This window comes from Protopterus annectens, chromosome 4.part0 (genome assembly GCF_019279795.1).
Source record: "Protopterus annectens isolate FY-2018-M chromosome 4.part0, PAN1.0, whole genome shotgun sequence".
In the NCBI taxonomy this organism is placed as follows: domain Eukaryota; kingdom Metazoa; phylum Chordata; order Ceratodontiformes; family Protopteridae; genus Protopterus; species Protopterus annectens.
Window position 1 is genome coordinate 888,208,654 of NC_056733.1, and position 19,449 is coordinate 888,228,102.

The 19,449-nt window shown below is 41.7% G+C and overlaps 1 protein-coding gene across 1 annotated transcript in view; it reads right to left on the bottom strand.

Moving 5' to 3' along the window:
* CRKL (CRK like proto-oncogene, adaptor protein) overlaps window positions 1–10,968 on the bottom strand; it is a gene marked incomplete in the record, with an annotated part of 129,533 nt that extends 118,565 nt beyond the window's left edge. The window contains 1 exon segment of the mRNA XM_044068845.1: window positions 9,843–10,968. Within this exon segment, the coding sequence (XP_043924780.1) occupies window positions 9,843–10,153 (311 nt within the window).
* Window positions 10,969–19,449: the final 8,481 nt, after the last annotated feature.

Consider the following 19,449-nt stretch of genomic DNA (forward strand, 5'->3'; position numbering starts at 1 on the left):
CAACACCTATACCCTCACTGGTGAGATCAGATCATAAACTAATCTCACTGGAAGTCCACATCCGCCCCCACCCCAGATAAAAAGACCACAGTGAAGAACTTCTCTAAAGCCGACTTCACACTTCTCTGTGGTCTCTTTAAGGCCCCAGAGCCAGCCCTCACTCCACTGAATCACTTACAAATGCCTTCTACCAGCACCTCCAGGACTGCATGGATCAGGCAATCCCAAACAAAACAAAGACTCTTTGTACCAAAGGCTGTCCAGTCTGGTGGACCCCAGCCATCTCTACAACAAAAGGAGAAAGCTACTACAAGATAGAGTCAAAATCCTCAAAGGAAGACACCCTTGATCATCTTAAGTCTCTCTCTCATAAAATCCTCCAAAGCAAATTTTGAGAGAAAAATTCTAGGACTCAAAGACAATCATAAGGCCTTCTTTAGCTATGTTAGAAACCTGAGGAAACTCCCAGATATGTTCAGAACTGGTTCAAAATGATGTAGTTACTGAACCTACAGACATTGCCAACATACTGGCTGACAGGTTCAGTGCAAATCTCTCCCAAAAGGAGTATCTATACCAGATTGTATCCTCCCAAACATCTCTGCTCTGAACTGCTCTCTCCAAGGCAAAACACAGCATCCATGGGACCAGATGGTGTCCCGGTTGTGTGCTCCTCACCTCTGAGGAATTAAACCCAGTTACAGCTGTTTAATCTTAGCCTCACCTCAGGATCTGTCCCTGTCTCTCTCTGTGGTCCCCTTCACCTGCCTCCACCGACCCTGGAAACTCCTCCATCAGCTTGACAAGCCTGGTCTGCAAAGCTATGGGGAGGATCATATGGAACTCATAAATAAAGACATCCTGCAGACTTTGATCCTCCCTTTGGCTTTGTCAACAGATTGTGCCTTTTAAACTTGGTTGACTTTTTCAGTCACCAAGGCCATTGATGACTCAGTCCACACAGCCTACCTTGACCTGGCAAAGGCTCTCGACACTCTCCCACTCAGGCATCTGAAAAACTCACCTCTTTAAATGTCCCATACTCAAGATGGGTTGCAAACTGGCTAAGTGACAGAACCCACAGGGTCAGAGTTGCTGGCGCCATGTCAGACTCAAAGCCTGTCTCTCCCACTCTCCTCTCACTCTTGTTCGGCATCTACTTTTGTCCAAGCACAGGAGGATTATGGCTCAAAGTTTGCAGATGACTGCAAACTGGGCTATAGTTCTCTCTCACAGATATCCTTCAGAAGGGTCTCCTTCAGATAACTGGTGCCAAAGCCATGGCCTGTTCCAAAAATGCACAGTCATCCAAGGTTACCTAGCTACCATATCGGCAATCCACTCACAAGAGGTCTCAGGGATCTCACAGGTTGACCTCTCTCTCCTCTTACCTGTCTCTCTCTGCTGTGTTTGTCTCCCTTCCCTTTCTGTCCTCTCTCTCTTTCCTCCCTCTCTCTCTCTCTCCTCTCTCTTTTCTCACTCTGTCTCTCTCCCTCTTTCTCTCTCTCTTATCCACCTCTCTCTGTCCTCCTCCTCCTGTCTTTCCTCTCTTCCTCCTGTCTTTCTCTCCTTTCTCTCTCTCTCTCTCTCTCCTGTTATCTCTCTCCTCCTCTCTCTCTCTCTCTCTCTCTCTCTCTCTCTCTCACTATAATATATATATATGTCTCTCTCAATCTCTCTATCTATATATATATATATATATATATATATATATATATATCTGTGTGTGTCTCTCTATATCTCACTTATATATATGCTCTCTCTCTCTCTCTCTGTCTCTCTCTCATATATCTATATATATGTCTCTGTCTCTCTTTCTCTCTGTGTGTCTCTCTCTGTCTCTCTGTCTCTGTCTATCTCTCTCTGTCTCTGTCTTTCTTTCTCTCTCTCTCTGATATATTGTGTTTACATTATATGGCACATATATATATGTGTATGATATGTATATATATATGTATGGTATATGCACACACACACATTATGTCATGTGTGTATATATATGTATATATTATGTCATGTCCACATTATATATTATGTATATATGTATATATATATATTATATATATATGTACATATATTTGTTTGTATACACATTATAGATACATATATACTATAATATATATATATATATATATATATATATATATATATATATATATACCATGCACATATATATACTTCTCACAACATAAATATATATATAATATATATAATATCACAAACAAAACAGTATTATTATATAGAATGGTTACCAGAAACAGTTTCTGGTATTTACTCTGTAGTATGACCGAGGACCAAGACATTACCTTGAAAAAGAAAACAGAAGAGTCTCTACTGCAGAGCATCTATATTTCAAGGATTTGATACATGCTTCTTACCAGACAGACATCATGGGTCCGTTTTGAAAGCAACTACTGCAATAGCTGTGGAGGACTGAGAAGTTTGTAAAAAAGTACACTGCATGTTTTTCCCCCATTTGTTCATAAGTTAGGTCAATTACTAAGTATAAAGTTCCCTCTATCACGCATGTGACCAGACACAAGCAGCAACTGAACACCCAGAGATACACCTTACTAAAATGATACCAAAGGCCTAAACAATATGTCCTACAAGAATAGTCCAAAACCTTGTCACTATACACTGTATCCTACATACCAAGAAATGACCTCTGGCTGGCATACAAGGCATCCTTCAACCCAGTACTGATGAACCTACTGCACATCAGGACAAATGCATCAGATATATTTATTTTTTTATTTAACATTTGTTAACCAGGAAAGTCAGACTTTGAATGAAGCCAATTTTCAGCAGAGGCCTGGGAAGAACTGCTCCAAATGCAAGTCTTTGAACATGGGAGGAAAGCGGAGCACCCAGGGGAAACCCACACGAACACAGGACGACACAGACTCCACCCAGAAGGCAACCCATCCGCACAGAAGGCACCCCACCAAAATTCAAACCGGAGAACCTCTTGCTTTGAGACAATGCTACGAAGCTAATCCCTGGCCATACGCAAGTGCAGCTTGGATCTATAGAAGGGTGAAAGAAAATTTACCCCAGGACTGCCCCATACAAATAATGAACAAAGGCAGCTTCTCAATGCTTCACCACATGCATGGGTCCCTTCAAATCAAGTACAGAATTATCCTAGTTTCACAGCCATGGGACAGGCAAGGCCAATCTAACACCAAATGGGACAGATTAATTCAAGCACCAAAAGGGGAATTGGCTAGGTTTAAAATGGCCCTCAAGGACAGCTAGCTTAATAGCCATCCATGAACCCATAGGTTAATTTGGTGCACTAGAGACTGTTCCAAGAAAGCAACAGCACCACTGCCTTCTGGCTTACCAACAAATAAAAAATGCACATTTTTAATGATCCTTGCACTCTGCAGCAGTAATATACATTGGTCAAGAGATCTAAACTCATTTTTGTCAAGTTAACAGGAAAGTACCCATAAGAAAAATACCAAACCTGAAAACAGTAGGTTTTCATGTACTCTCAGCAGGACAACCTAGAGAAGACAAGTGGATAGTGTAGACAGAGATGCATTTGGATTTTGGACAGGGCCACTGATGACATTTCTGTTAAGTCAGATTACAAGAACTCAATAAAGGGTTGGGGCTATTTCTATGCACATTTATACAACCTTTCTCAGAAAAAATTATTCATCAACATGCCAGTGCCCATATTAGAAGTGGAGACACTGCCTTTTCACCTTGTAACAGTCTGATCTGAGTTGGCAGACCCTTAGGTAAGCAAGAACAGAAAACACCGAGTAAACTGGGGGGGGGGGGGCAGTTAGTTATCTACTCATATACAGAGTTACAAAATTATACACTGTATACAGTGAGTAAAGACAGAGCAGTGGTATTTCAAGTGCATCTGCCCAAACCTTTCAGAAACCCCGAGATAATGTCAACCCAATCACATATTAGGATGACACCCAGGAATGGACAAGAAAGCATAGGCCCTAGCAAGGCTTTGCTGGACAATGTAAATCTATACAATGGATTGTCCTTTCGATTAATGGAAGGTTAGGGGATTTGGGTTCAATGAACGTAACGTTCGATGGGTGAACACAGAACCATTCGGAACAATGCACCACGCATGCCAATGCTTTAAGGTAAAGCAACTGCAAACTAGTACACCATCTCCAGAGTTGGAATAGTGTTGCTTTTTAACTCAACATTAAAATCCATGCTGGGAAAATTAAGAATGAATAAAAACTTGAGACCAGTTTTACTGCCACACCTCCTCTGTGTTATTAGAAAAGTAACAAGACAACAGGGTTCACTCCTTTTGAGTTATATAAACTATTTTAGATATTAATACTGGAAAGAGGAGAAAAATTTTTAAATCATTCAACACTACAACAACCTGCAAGACAGGCTAAAGGTGGTGATGCCCCTGTTATAGGGACACACAGAATCTAAGCAACTCAACAAAGGAGTGTACAACAGAAAAGCAAGAGCCGGGGAATTTAAAGCTAGAAATGGGTTTAGTTCTGACCTCAACTAGCGGAAGGGACAGATAGACAGAGAGAGAGAAAAAAAAAAGGGGGGGGGGATTCTGAGAAGAACACGTGCAGAACAATGTTTTGGATGAGGAATGAGGTTTAAGGGAAAGCGGGGATTGAATGAGCTATGTGATGTTCAACTGACAATGACTGCATAGAGAATAACCAATGTATAAAGTTTGCAACTTAAAATACATTTTTTCCATTTATATAAATGCAAAATGTTATATCTTAAATGATGTTATAAAAACAGCATCTTCAAAAACTACCTTGTAAAAGAGACTCAATTCCAAGGGAAAGGATCAACTTAAAACACCAGCACCACAGAAAAAAAGTTGTGCATAAGAAGTGAGAAAACGCTTAGGTTAGGAGTAATAAAAAGAAAAAAAGAAAAAAGTGACCGGAACACCCCACATAGTGTCAGTCTGAAGGAACAATCTGTGATTTTATGAACTTGTACATTTAAGAATTTGACAGCTATCCAATGCTCAAGTTCAATGAACACAAATATCACCAGCAAGATCACTTACTGATGTGTACAAAGGAACATGTCCCTTAAAATAATGAGGACACAAGAAAACAATACTCAGATGCAGTACTACCCTCTCCAGGGGTCAGACACTACTCTAGGCCTACACAGAATTACCACAGACTTAAGATGGGAAACAACCAAATTAAGTTCAAAACTGAGTATAGCAAACATTAGGCATTGAACGAAAACCACCTGAAGTCAAGTGGGCTCTATAAAATAGCCATTTGTTAATCAGGTATGCCCACTGGACACAGTCCCTTTTGAGATGCAACCAAGGAGCAATGCCCTGTTAAGTGACATAGGTTCACAGGTAGGTAGGTACTAGACTATCGGCCCTAGAGCCTCTACAAAAAGGTACCCTGGCTTTCACCACCCAAGAAAATTATTTTCTTCCTGTGCTCCTGTCAAGCAGAGCTACAGAAGTGATCCCCAGGGTGAATTTCCTGTCATCAAGATTCTTCTTGAAGAGTGCTGAGGAGCTTTATTTGATATAGATAGGCAGTTTGTTCCAGAGTATGGGAAGTCTTAGAGACAGGAATCTATCCCTCCAGCGTGTTCTGTTTATTGTGGTGACAAGGTTTAGGTCCCTACAGCGTGTAGCTCAGAGGGATTGGGATTTCTTTAAGGGGAGCATGTCCAACACCTCTAGGTTTAACATATCTTTGTATGTTATGCAGAGATCGCCTCCGAGTAGGCGATATGGGATGGAGTAAAGCTTGAGTTTGAGATGGTCTGCATAGGGCATCTGAGGCTGGTAATCCTCTTTGTGAGGTATTTCTGCGGCCTTTCCAGTTGTTGTAGAGGTCTTGTTAGGTACATACCAAAATGGGTGTTATACTATATAATGGGTCTAATGAGTGACAAGTAGAGGGGAACAAGGACCTCTTTTCCTGGAAGAAAAACCTTTTGTTATGGTGCATCACGTAGAAGGATTTCCTGACTACTGTGGCGATGTGATCATCAAAGAAGAGACTACTGTCCACCTGTGTCCCAAGGTCTCTTATCACACTTTTGGTGTTAAGTAAACTACCACCTATGTGGTAGCACATGGGTACAGAGTTTTTACCAAAAGCGGACGACAAATGCACTTCTTGGCATAGAGCTTGAGGCCATGGCTTTGACACCAGGCATCTGTCTCAAGTGAGGCCCTTTTGTAGGATGTCCACATAGTTAGGAGTTTCAATTATGGCTCTTAGTTTGCAGTCATCTGTGAACCTCATTAGCCAAAGACCTTCTGTGTTAGCCTGTACTTCAGAAAAGTAGATGCCAAACATGCCAAACAGGAGGACACCCAGGACTGAATCCTGTGGTACACCACTTGTCACTGGTCTGAAGTCGGATTTGGAATCTGCTACTTTCACATTGTGGGTTCTGTTAGTGAGCCAGTTGGCAACACATCTTGTGACATAGGAATTTATACCTAGTTTAGTGAGTTTATCTAATTCCAGAGTGGGGGATGGTGTCAAAAGCCTTGGCGAGATCTAGATAGGCTGTGTGAACAGTCTACAGCTTTAGTGACTGGCTGTAATCGGGTTTAGGAGACATGATATGCCCTTTATAAAAACAAAACTAGGTGGGGTCCAGAGTTTGGAGATTACCAATGTCTTTGTTTTTAAATTCCATGATACAACGTTCCATGGCCTTGCAGACCAGGCTTGTTAGGCTGATGGGGCTGTAGTTCCCAGGGTCCGTGGTGGCCCCTCCTTTGTGGAGTGGGATAACCTTCGCTGAGGTGAGGCTATGATTGAACATGGTGCTTAGTTGGGTGCCAGTTCATTCTGTAGTTAACGTAGAACGCAGCCTGGGATGGAGTGTGGTTTTTACCTGTGCAGCCGTGATTACATGAACTTTGCATTCTTCCGGTATAGAGATGGGGGTGGGTAAAGTTAGGATTGAACCTGCCAGGATGTTGACAATATCACTTGGTTCTGTACATTTAGTGTCATTGTGCTGTAACTCAGAGCAGATCAGAGCGTTGCCATTGAGATTCTTGACATAGCTATAGAATGCTTTGTGGTTGTCTTTAGAATCTGGCGATTTTGTTTTCATAACTAGCTTTGGAGGACTTTATGAGGGATCTCAGCTTCTTACTGAGGCTGAACAGGGAGTTCTTCCAGTCATGGGATTTTACTCTTTTTGCAACAGTTTCGTTCTTCTGTTGTACAGTTTATGGCAGGGGACCACCAGATTGGCTTCCTTTTTTTGGAGGATAGCATGATCCATGTACTCGTAAGTGCTTATAAAGTGCATTTGTATAGAATTCAGCAGTTGTTATCTCTATTGCCCGTCTGCATGGGTGTCGTGAAGTTTGCAACTTCTGTCTTAAGAAGTGTGAAGTTGGCTTTGGAAATTTTTTTAACGGTGGTTTCCCTATTGGGGGATGGGATGTGGATGTTTAGGCTGATTAGCTTGTGGTCAGACCCGACTGAGGAATTGACCTCTGGTGTGGAACACCAATCACCCACGTTGGTAATGACCAGGTCAAGGATATTGCTGCTCCTGGTGGGGGTGTGGATAAGTTGATTACCAGGTCAAGGATATTGCTGCTCCTGGTGGGGGTGTGGATAAGTTGATCCAAAGCGTTGGAATTTATGAATTCCAGAAAAAGAGTTGGTACAGTTTTCCCAGTTAATGGTGGGGCAGTTGAAATAGCCCATTATTAGGGTGTTGGGTTGTACCCTAATATTTTCCAGTGTATCAAGAAATGAGTGGGAATCCTGGGGCATGGTGGTGGTGGTGGTGGTGGGGGGGTCTGTGGCAAGTTACAATTTGGATTGCAGTCTTGCCCAGAGTTAGTTGCACTTGGATAATCTCGGATGCATTATGCTGAGCAACTAGCCTGGAGGTGTGGATATCCTTAATGAATATTGATAACCCTCCACCTTTAGTTTTTCGGTTCAGGTTAGGTGGCCGAAAGGTGTGATATGAAATTATAGCATAGTAATGTAGCGGTGCTCTCTGGAGCCATGAACCAGGTCTCTGTCACTGCACAGATGTCGATGTTCTCCATTTTAAGGAGAGCCTTGAGTGAATGCATTTTGAGGTTTAGACTTCCAACATTGAGTAGCATTACCTTCAGATTTTGCTTGCTTGTACCAGTTACAGTGGTGAATCTGTCACTTGAACCTTGCCTAAAAGGCACTACATGGGGTGGCAAGAACCTTAGCCAATACCCGGAATAACAAGGGCGACAGGTGCAGGCCATCTCTGGCAAAGCATTGTGGTCTGTCGATCTTGTCATCCCAAGCATACAGATACTGGATCCCCTTAGAATGACACCAGAAGCTTAGCCAATTTGAAGTCAATTTGTCCTTGTACTGTAGTATCATTCTGGGAGATGGCAGGATGCTACTCAGGGCTAGGGTCATACCTGCCTGGGCTACAAGATCGGACAGCTCCTCCATGTCTCTTTTCATGTACTCACACAATCAAAACTAAATGAAACTAATAACTCAATGTCCAAAATGTTAAAAGGTAAATACTTCAAAACAGTAATGAATGCACATTAGTCAGATAAGGAGTGCAGAGCAAGTTTTAAAAGTAACCTCAGCAACAACATCCACTGTTGTGCAGCAAGGACTATATTACTAATAGAACTACAAACATGATTTAAGATTATGTATTTGGCAGCATTGTTAAGATGTTTAACACAAACAAACAGTACAGGGTTCGATTCTCCCAGTGGAAAATTGGTAGGCTTAAAATGGCTCACAAGGACAACTGGCCTACTACTTACCTATGAACATATATCTATTATGTATTTGCATACCTGTAAAATACACTAGGATCTCAACTCCTAACAAAGCTTGTTATAATGTAATAGCCGCTGTACATTACTTATTAACTTCTACAGCTCTCGAGTTCTAAAAATAGATCTAATAGATTCAGTAGCAATAATACCCTAATCTAAGTGTACAATTTTGATCTTTTGTACAGTGCAGCACATAATGGAATAAAAATCTTAACTGTATATACCAACATCGTGTATCAGAAACAGTAATCTCTACATAGTGTATCCAATTTGATTTTAACTTCATTAATGTGGAAGAAGCACAGTTAAAAAACTAAGACATCTGCAAAGTGTTTTTTTCCTTTACACTCAAAACACAGGTCACCCTATAAGGATACTGTGGTAATGAACCAAACCACTATGCATACAGTTCAGAAAAATGATAGATCGACTCACACTTCCTTAAATTTAGCAACAACTTTCAACTTACTCTGTCAAGTGTCTTCTCCAATATAGCACCGCTAGTGTAATGTCAACTGCATAAATTCTATCTTAAAATGGAAAAAGGGGGTCAAAAAACATGGAAAATAAAGACCACAAAGGGCGACGGGTTGATTCAAGTTAAAAGGTGAAAGATCACATAGAATTAGTCCATCAGCTGCGTGGAGGAGTGACAAAACGGCGAAAGGGGGGTGTTGACACGAAGATAACCAGTTACAAATTGTCTCCCAAACTATAGCAAGTTTACGTAAAATATTTTCTATGAATCCAACAGACAAGCCCCTGCCTGCACAACACTAAATTCCAGTTACATACTTCACTAACAGCCAACGCACTTATTTAAGGGTGAGGTTTGACAACAGTCAAGATACAAGGTGCAGGGTTTGACTATGAGATACGGTTACTGACTAGGCTTGTGATGGTCTAGCAAAGCAGTCCCGGGAAAACAACAGCCAAAGATTAGACTGCATAACTCATTACAGCATGTGACAAGCAGAAAATGACAGCTCCTCTAAATATCCATTTGATGCAGTTTGTGTGTGAATAAGAGAATTCCTACCTGGGTGCAGGTTCAATAAGTATTGTCGTGTCCAAATAATGAATCTTGTAGAACTCTAGCAGTGCGGGCAAGTTATCAAATTCCTGGTCGCCAATCTTAAAGCGCCGGTTAGGCAATGAATTGATGATGTAGTGCGATACCCGGGAATTCTCGGACACAGAGAGGACATAATCGCCAGGGCATGTAGAAGAGTCCCGAACCAGGAACATGCCATGCCGTTGACCCTGTAACCGCGACTGCGCCTCCTGTCGAGACACTGGACCAAAGTACCAGCTAGACCTGTCAGATGAATCGAACCGGGCCGAAGACATCTGTGATTACAATGGACCACTGAACCCAAATTTAAAACTTGTAGAAGAACACAGAAGTCCAGTAAACGCACTTAGCCCAAATGAGAGGGACAGTGCCGCAGTGGGGTGAGCCTACGTCAAAGTATGGGAGAATAATGTCCTCGTAGGTATCCACCTTTTCTCATGCCGCCGTGCACTTCAACAACAGAGCAAACGGGTGGGTTTGAGATCCTGTTGCCCCTTCAAAAATGCCAGTATTCCGTGCCAATAAGAATGCCTCAATACCACAATCCAGGGAGATGGCCTGTCGCTCCAGAGAGCGGCTTCAGCTCCTAGGCGCCGCCTGTCCCCACGGCACAAACACTCAGAGCATTACAGAAGAAGGTCACAAGCCCTTTCATCTCCTATTAAAAAACACAGGCCCCCCTACTACCCAAACGAGAACTTGACTCCTTCACAAATGCCCGTCAAAAATGTCTATTTCCCCTTCACGCTACTCTGCGGGAACAGCAGCAGACTTCACACGCTCGCGAGCACAGCAGTAACAACCTGTCTACTACACAACAAACTGTATTTCACAAAAAAAAAACACAGAAAACTGCGATGCATATAAAATGCGTTTTATCCCGCCAATATATTGGGAAGTTGTTTTCCCCACTCTTACAATACTTATGACGTTCACAACAATTTGTCCCGCCGTACTGTTTCCCTAATGCGTTTGTACTTCAGTTCCGTTTTATTCACATCACATAAAAAGTATAAGAATGGCGACAAGGGCTCCACCTCGCTGTCCTACACCCACTCGACGCGTTTTGATGTCACTGCGCAAGGCACGTAACGAGCTACTACTGCGCAATGTTCTAGACTAGTTGTAGAATATGATGTAACAGGTAAGGTAACACTTTTTGAAGTGTTGACATTACCTGAGTTTTTGTGGCTTTTATTGTTGTGTCATCTGGCTTCACTTTTTTTGTTTCATGTGACTATTTGTGCATATCTCAAGATTTAAACAGCAAAATATTTTGATTATGCAAATGGTTCCAGGCTTCTCCAAAGTAAGTACCGTATTTTTGTATGTATGATACTTGGCGTGGTCGAAGTTGGTTCATAATAAAGGATACGCTCTACACACCTTTCTTTTTTCCGCCCAGAATGTCTATTCCGAGGCAAGGTAAAGCCTACACATTGCCATTTAAGAGAGAGAGACAAAAGAAAACGCAACCTAAACTGTTTCTTCTCTTTTTTTCAGTATTACTCGGCTTCCACGATTCTCAGCTAGAGCATCTTCTGTGTGGAGACATGCGTGAATGTGCGTACCTTCGTTGAAGGTTGTGCGTCAGGCTTGGCAAGCCGGTACGTAAAAAAAAATCAACTGCCAATCATTAGCGGACCGGAGTTCCACTGTGGCCCACCCCTAACCGGGAAAAGCCGAAAGACGCAAACAAACAAACTCAGCATCCTTAACATAGGTCCAGTGACGGTTCATGGTTCTGAATGGAGTCTCAGGATAACGTTCATAGGTTTATACTAGGCTATCTGCCCTAAGGCATTTATAAGCCTAGCCCAAATTTTTGTGGCTTACGCCACCCCTTATATGAAAAAATACTGTGCCCATTAGTTTCTTGTGCCTCTGTCCAGCAGTGACACAGAGATGATTCCCGGGGTAAACCTACGATCTCCCATCCACAGGTCAAGATTTCTCTTGAACAGAGCCAGCAAGGTGCTCTGCCTCACATGGACCGGGATTTTATTCCACAGCATAGGGAGTCTCTGAGTGATAAATCTATCCCTCCAGCACGTCCTATTTATATCCGTGCTAAGGTTTAAGTCGCTTGCTCTAATGGTTTTGGTGGATTTGGATTTTTTGAGGTGGAGCATGTCCATTAATTCCGGGTTGGACATGGCCTTGTATGTCAGGCACATGTCACCTCTGAGCAGATGGTATGCGACTGAATAGAGCTGGAGTTTCTTCAATCTGGCAGCATATGACAGATTTTGGAGTCCCTTTATCCTTTTGGTGAGGAACTTTTGGGGTCTCTCCAATTGCTGCAGACGTCGGGTGAGATACATCCCAAATGGGGCATTGTACTCGATCATTGGTCTGATAAGTGAAGACTACAGGGGAACAATGACCTCACTAGATCTGGATGTGAATCCCTTCATGATCAGGTGGGCAATGTAGAAGGTCTTTCTAACCACTTTAGCAACGTGAGTGTCAAAAGAAAGGCCACTGTCAACCTGGGTCCCCAGGTCCCTGATAACCTCTTCTGTGCTTAGTGGATTGCCACCTATATGGTAGCTTGGGGTTACCTTGTTTTTCCGAAGGGTATGACTATACATTTTTTGGCGTTTAACTTCAGGCCATGGCTCTGGCACCAGCTATCTGTTTCCGTGAGTCCCTTCTGAAGGATATCCATGTCCGATGCACATTCCACTATGGCGCCAGTTTGCAGTCGTCTGCAAACTTTGTCAGCCAAAGTCCTCCCATGTTGGCCTGTACTTCTGAGAAGTAGATGCCGAACAATAGGGGCCAAGGACCGAGCCCTGTGGGCACCACTTGTGACCGGCTTGGAGTCTGACATAGCGCCAGCAACTCTAACCCTGTGGGTTCTGTCCTTAAGCCAGTTTGCAACCCATCTTGTGACATATGGGTTTACATTTAAGCTGGTAAGTTTTTCTACAATACCCGAGTGGGGTATTGTGTCGAAAGCCTTTGCAAGGTCAAGGTAGGCTGTATGGACTGCCTTTCCCTCATCAATGGCCTTGGTGACTGTTTCGAAGAAGTCGACCAAGTTCAAAAGGCATGATCTGCCCTTGACGAAGCCAAACTGGGTCGGGTCCAACATCTGCAAGTCCCCTATATCTTTGTTTATGAGCTCCATTATAATCCTCTCCATAGCTTTGCAGACTAGACTTGTTAAGCTTATGGGGCGGTAATTACCAGGGTCCATAGAGGCACCGCCTTTGTGGAGTGGGACCACAGTTGCCGTACGCCACTCCTTGGGCACGTATCCTGTGGTAAGGTTGAGATTAAACAGCTGCCTTATGTGCGGGTTTAATTCCTCATTTAGCTTGTGTAGCACACAGCCGGGGACACTATCCGGTCCCATTGATGCTGTGTTTTTAGCTTTAGAGAGAGCAGCTTTCACCTGCGCATTTGAGATGTCTGGGAGGCTACACTCCGCTGGGGTAGTTATCTCTCCTTTGGGGGGGGAGAGGGGGGTGAAGTTTGCACTGTACCTGTCTGCCAGTATGTTGGCAATGTCTGTGGGTTCAGTGATTTTTGTATCATTTTGGACTAATTCTGAGCATATCTGGAGATATGCTCATGAGAAACGTGCATCATCCTACTCATCGCATTTTAATTTATTTTTTTCTCCTTTTTTTAGTCAAGGATACAACTAAACAGTGAGACATTTGAAGTATTACTTTCAACTTTTACTTCCAAAATCACGGGCTAAGCCAGCAATAACTGTGGACCATTTTAAAAGCACTGGCTTTGTTGACTGTTTAACAGAAAAAAGGAAAACTTAATGTGTATTTTTAAATAAAAAGTCTACAATTATAACTGTTAGTAATTGTACATAAAAATCCATATTAAAATTGTACGAGGATAAATGAAACAGTTTTTGTATGTACTTCTCAGAAGTACAGGCTAATTCAGAAGTTCTTTGGCTAACAAAGTTTGCAGATGATTGCAAACTAGGAGCCATAATCAAATCTCTTAACGATGTGGACATCCTGCAGAAGGGCCTCACTGAGACAGGTGCCTGGTGTCAAAGCCATGGCCTCAAACTCAATGCCAAAATTGCATTGTCATCCCTTTTGGTAAAAACTCTGAATCCATGAACTATCACATAGGCGGTAGTCTACTTAATACCGAAAATGTAATAAGAGACCTTGGGACACAGGTAGACAGTAGTCTCTCCTTTGATAATCGCATCGCCACAGTAGTCAGGAAATCCTTCTACGTGGTACACCATTACAAAATGTTTCTCATTCAGAAAAAAAAAGGTCATTGTTCCCCTCTACTCATCACTCATTAGACCCATTATAGAGTACAATGCCCATTTTGGTATGTACCTTACAAGACATCTATAACAACTGGAAAGGCCACAGAAATACCTCACAAAGAGGGTTCCCGGCCTCAAACAGATGCCCTATGCAGACTGTCTAAAAAAACTCCAGCTTTACTCTGTCACATATCACCTACTCCGGGGCGATCTCTGCCTAACATACAAAGCTTAACATACAAAGCTATGTCAAACCCAGAGCTGTTGGACATGCTTCACGTAAAGAAATCCCAATGCCTCCGAGCTACACCCTCTAGGGACCTAAACCTTGTCACCACAATAAACAGAACATGCTGGAGGGATAGATTCCTATCTCAGAGACTTCCCATACTCTGGAACAAACTACCTATGTATATCAAACAAAGCTCCTCATTAGCACTCTTCAAGAAAAATCTTGATGACTGGATGGGAGATAGGAAATTCACCCTGGGGATCACTTCTGTGGCTCTGCTTGACAGGGGCACAGGAAAATAATTTTCTTGGGTGGCAAAAGCCAGGGTACCGTTTGGCTGGGCTTGTATAGGCCCTAGGGCCAATAGCCTAGTACCTACTTATAAGCCACACTATGCCTCTCACTCTTTAGGACTTTTATTTTTGGAGAAGTGATAGCCGTACATAACATTAATTTCTCAGAGTGACGAGCAGCCTGTCGGGGAGAGCATTGCCATCATCCATGAAAATATTTTTTCTGTTATTTTTATCAACACGTTCCCCCAAGGTCTGTGCCTAGTACGCCATCCCACGGATCAGCATGCATGTGCATTATAGGGTGTGTCACTGACTTCAGCTAGCAGCATAACTCATCAGAACTGCTGCCCCTACCACCCCACCCCAACAGTCTTGAATGGTCTTTGCTCTCCACCGGGAAATCTACTATGAGCCTGAGTGTCTTGGACATGTGCCCCCCATACCCTTCCCCAGAAGATAAGCAAGCCAGCAGAACAGCTTCACCAGGTTTCTAAGACTTTTAATTGAATGTTACCTAATCACATTTAGGACTTTATTCCTGTACAACAATAGATCTGGCACGGAAAGAAGGATTCAGACACTCTGCCAGAGATTCTTAAAGTTAACAGTAATTCTAAGAGTTGGCACTCTAACCAAATGCAACCAAACTCTCACATAAGTGAAACAGGCAATATAATGTCATGTTCTGAGGACTCAGAATACATTATTGAAGTCCAGTCTAAAAAATAAAATCCTGTATGAATGCCCCATCATGGCATTTTTTGGTTAAAAGAAAATAGGAATGACTCATTGGAGTGTCACAGCAACATTATAATACCAAACATCAGCATAAGATGTTTTTTTCCCAGTTTCTGCCTGTTAATTGTTCTTTTTTTTAACAGTAAAGAAAGAATTGTAAAAATCAAGAGACAAGCATCTACGTGCTATCACAAAACTATAGCTAAATTAGAGTTACCACCTCTGCCCCATTCATCAGGGTAGTTCCTATCAAGGCAGCACTGTGTGTGAAACAACAACAGATGACAAATATTCTACAAAATCAAGCCCTTTTTGGTGATAAAATGAAAACCAATTCTTTGTATTGATTGTGGACATATGTTTGTTTTGGAAAAAAATCCTCTTTGTCAATGCTAAGGTAAATTTTATAATTTATGTATATACTTCTAATTGTCTTAGACTAGGGATTATTAATTTCTGTTCATTATATTTTTCTATGCTTATAATAAGGTAACACAAAGACTAACTGAAATCTAATTCAGGCATTCAAAATATTATAGTTCATGTCAGGTATATAAGGTTGTTTGTTTGTCTTTTCGGCTTTTCCCGGTTAGGGGTCACCACAGCGGAAGTCCAGTCTGCTAATGATTGGCAGTAGATTTTCAAGAACGCCGAGGTGCCAGCTCAACGTTCAACCTTTTTTTTCAAGGTAAAGTGTGTAACATATGGTTTACTCAAAGCAGGCTAAATAAATGTGTTGAGTGTAATAATAAAGAAATGAGCATTATTCAAGCTCCTAAGCTTTTGTGTGACAGTGCACCTGACGCATAAGGTACAACAAGAGTTAGGAGAAGATAGACATTTGCACATTATGAGATTCCTTCATTGATTCTGCGAGTTTCACTTAATCATGTTCAGAGTAGCAAGAGAACAGCGTACCTACACACGATTTAAGAGGATAACCAATTTACCTTTCTGCTTGCCTTTAGCTGTGGGATGCTGAAGGCAGCAGTGAAAACCCATGTGGACAAGAGGAAGGATGGCAGACAAGGCAACATGGTTGGCAAACAGATCTGGCATTTATGCTGTGCCAAGTGGCAACATTGTGGTATATATTACAATATGAAGAACATAATGTTTCAGCATAAACATAAGTAAGCATGTGTAACAGCCCAATGAATTATCCTAAAAGTGCATACATGTTAAGCATACAATGAAAGTTCCCAGAATTATATTACGTTGAATATTAGCAGTCTGAATATTTCAATGTCTGTGCTGATGAATTCTGAATATTTTATCCACAGACCTTCATAAAAAACTAAGCGATTATATAGGTTCGTATACTAGGCTATTGGCCCGGAGGCCCTTATAAGCCTAGCCATGAATTTCGCCCATGTTCCCTCAAAGTCAGCACCTGTTTCCCCTGTCCAGCAGGGACACAGGTGGGATTGGAGGGGAGTATTTTCTGTTTCCCATCCAGTCATTCAGGTTCCTCTTAAAGAGGGCTAGAGAGGTACTCTGCTTGACATGGAAAGGGAGTCTATTCCACAGATGGAGGAGTCTTTGGGACACAAATCTATCCTGCCAACAGGTTCTATTAATGTCACTGACCAGGTTAAGGCCTTGTGTGTGAGTTGCGTGAGTGGAGTTTGTCTTACGGATATGCAGCAACTCCATCAAGGCTGGGTCTGAAATGACCTTTTATGCCAAACACTGGTCACCTCTGAGCAGTCTGTATGAGACTGAGTAGAGGGATAAGGCTTTTAGCCTATTTGTATAGGATAGGTGTTTGAGACCCTGGATTTTCCTGGTCAGGAACTTCTGTGGTCTCTCCAACTGCTGCATGTGCTTGGCAAGGTTGACGCCGAAGGGGGCATTGTACTCTATAATGGGTCTGATAAGGAAGGAGTGCAGGGATGTTATGACCTCCTTGTTCCTGGAGAAAAAGTCAGACTGGCCTGTTTGGTGTGCTTTGATGTGCTCTGCCTATCTGGCTTGGTGTACTTTGATGCACTCTGCCTTGTCTGGCTTTTAGACCCTAACCAGTATTGCAAGTTTTTCAACCTAGCATCATAGGTTGGTACTAGGCTATCAGCCCTAGGACCTGTATAAGCCTAGCCATAACAATTCCCCCACTATTTCTTCCCACAATATTTACTTTAGTGGAAAACAACTCTCTAGAATACTTTTTACCAACAGTTTTATTTTTATTTTACTTTTGTGCACTGGGAAAGTTCGACCCAACATTTTAACTCCTTTCCAGGGGAGACCCAGGGAGGAAAGCTCTAAAGTTACAGTAAATACAAAATTAGTACAATATTAACATACTGCTATAATAGTAAATTCAGTTACTGGTTTCAGTAAATTCAGTTTCTGGCTATTAAGTACACTGCCTGGTTGTCAGCAAAGAAGACACTAAGTGAGCTTGAAAGAAAATCAAGAAAAGCTGAAGAGAAAACACTGACTGGGAAGAATCCTGCAGCTGTTCAGCAAAAAGCAGTTCAAGCTCCAGCTTTAGTGCAAGACATGGCTTCCAGTAGTCTAGAGGAAAAATAAGTCAAATTTGCTCAGAGCTGATTAAAATAAAATACCGAAAGAGTGTGTAGATCAATGTGTGTATATACCTTTAAGAAGCTATCCAAGGGCTTGCACAAGTGTATAAATACTGAGCACGTGCAAGCTAGACTGCCATTTTGTAGTTAGCTGTTGAGATGTAAGCATGTATGTATATAAGGTCTGTTAACTAGTTTGTTTGTATTTAATGATGCTGGTGTCCATCCTGATGTTTCTATATATTAAAGCAACTAAAGAAACCCCCCCCTCCTGCTTGTCTTCAATGTCAGAGAAGGATGAGTGACAAGGTGTCAGAACGGGATCCAGAAGCAAGACTGAGAGAATATACAAGAGTGAATCATCCCTAAAATGTCAGAAACAGGTCAGAAACAAATTTTAGATATTAAAACTTGCTCATCACTATTTTATTTTCACATAATATGAAATGGGGTATACAGAACATTCTAAATAATATTTGCATAAACCGATATGTATGATATTGATAAAATATATGAATTACTATGGAAAATGTTTTAAAATAAAGTCTGAATTGCATAAAATGAATAAAATAAGGGGAAACGACTGCATTTTTGCAACGCATGTATTTTTCATATTAAGCAAAGATATCCAAGTTATAAGAAGTGTATAAAGTGTTTGCATGTTTGTACAGTGTTACAGTAAAGCGGTTTCACAAAAGTACAGCCATTACAAGGCATATTTCAGAGTACAGTCATTACAGAGTATATTTCGCAAAGTACAATATTTCGAAAAGTTTATTCTGCATTTGAATGTTATTACAAGCTCACAGAACAGTTTGTACATAATTACAAGGGCCATATTTTGTGTCTGTGTGTAAACTTTGTGGGCATGGCAGATGGATTTTGAAAACCTAGTGCACTTGTGTTTGACTGTAATATTGCTGAGAACTGGAGAGTTTCTGAGTAAGAGTACGACATTTTCATACAGGCTCCATTTTCTGAAAAGATGACTCTACAAAGGTATTTTTTATTCTTAATTGTGCTGGGTCAGAAGCCACTGAAAGGGAACGTTCATTTGTGTATGCACCTTCTATCTGTACAGGAGAGGGGGGGACCATTGTATTGTTGTAATGGCTGAGTCAAGTGAGGACCCTGACTGCTTAAAATGTAAATTTAGAGAAATGTGTAACCCCAAGACAAATATTACAATGGAACGGCACTTATTTTACACAAGGGATCAAAAGCCTGGTGAAACTTTTGCAGCATATATGTGACCTGAGCAATAAAGCTAACATTTGCAGATTTGGTGATTTAAGGAATGAGTTGATAAATAACAGACTTGTGTGTGGCATAACAGATGATGCTGTGAGAAAGATTTTGTTTCGTGACAGTGATTTAACTTTGAATAATGCCATTGAGATTTGTCAGATATGAGTTCACAGAAAACACACACGTGCTTATAAATGAGAACAGCTCTAGAAGGCACAGTGCTAAAGTTCATGTTGATAGTATGGAGCACATGGTTAAA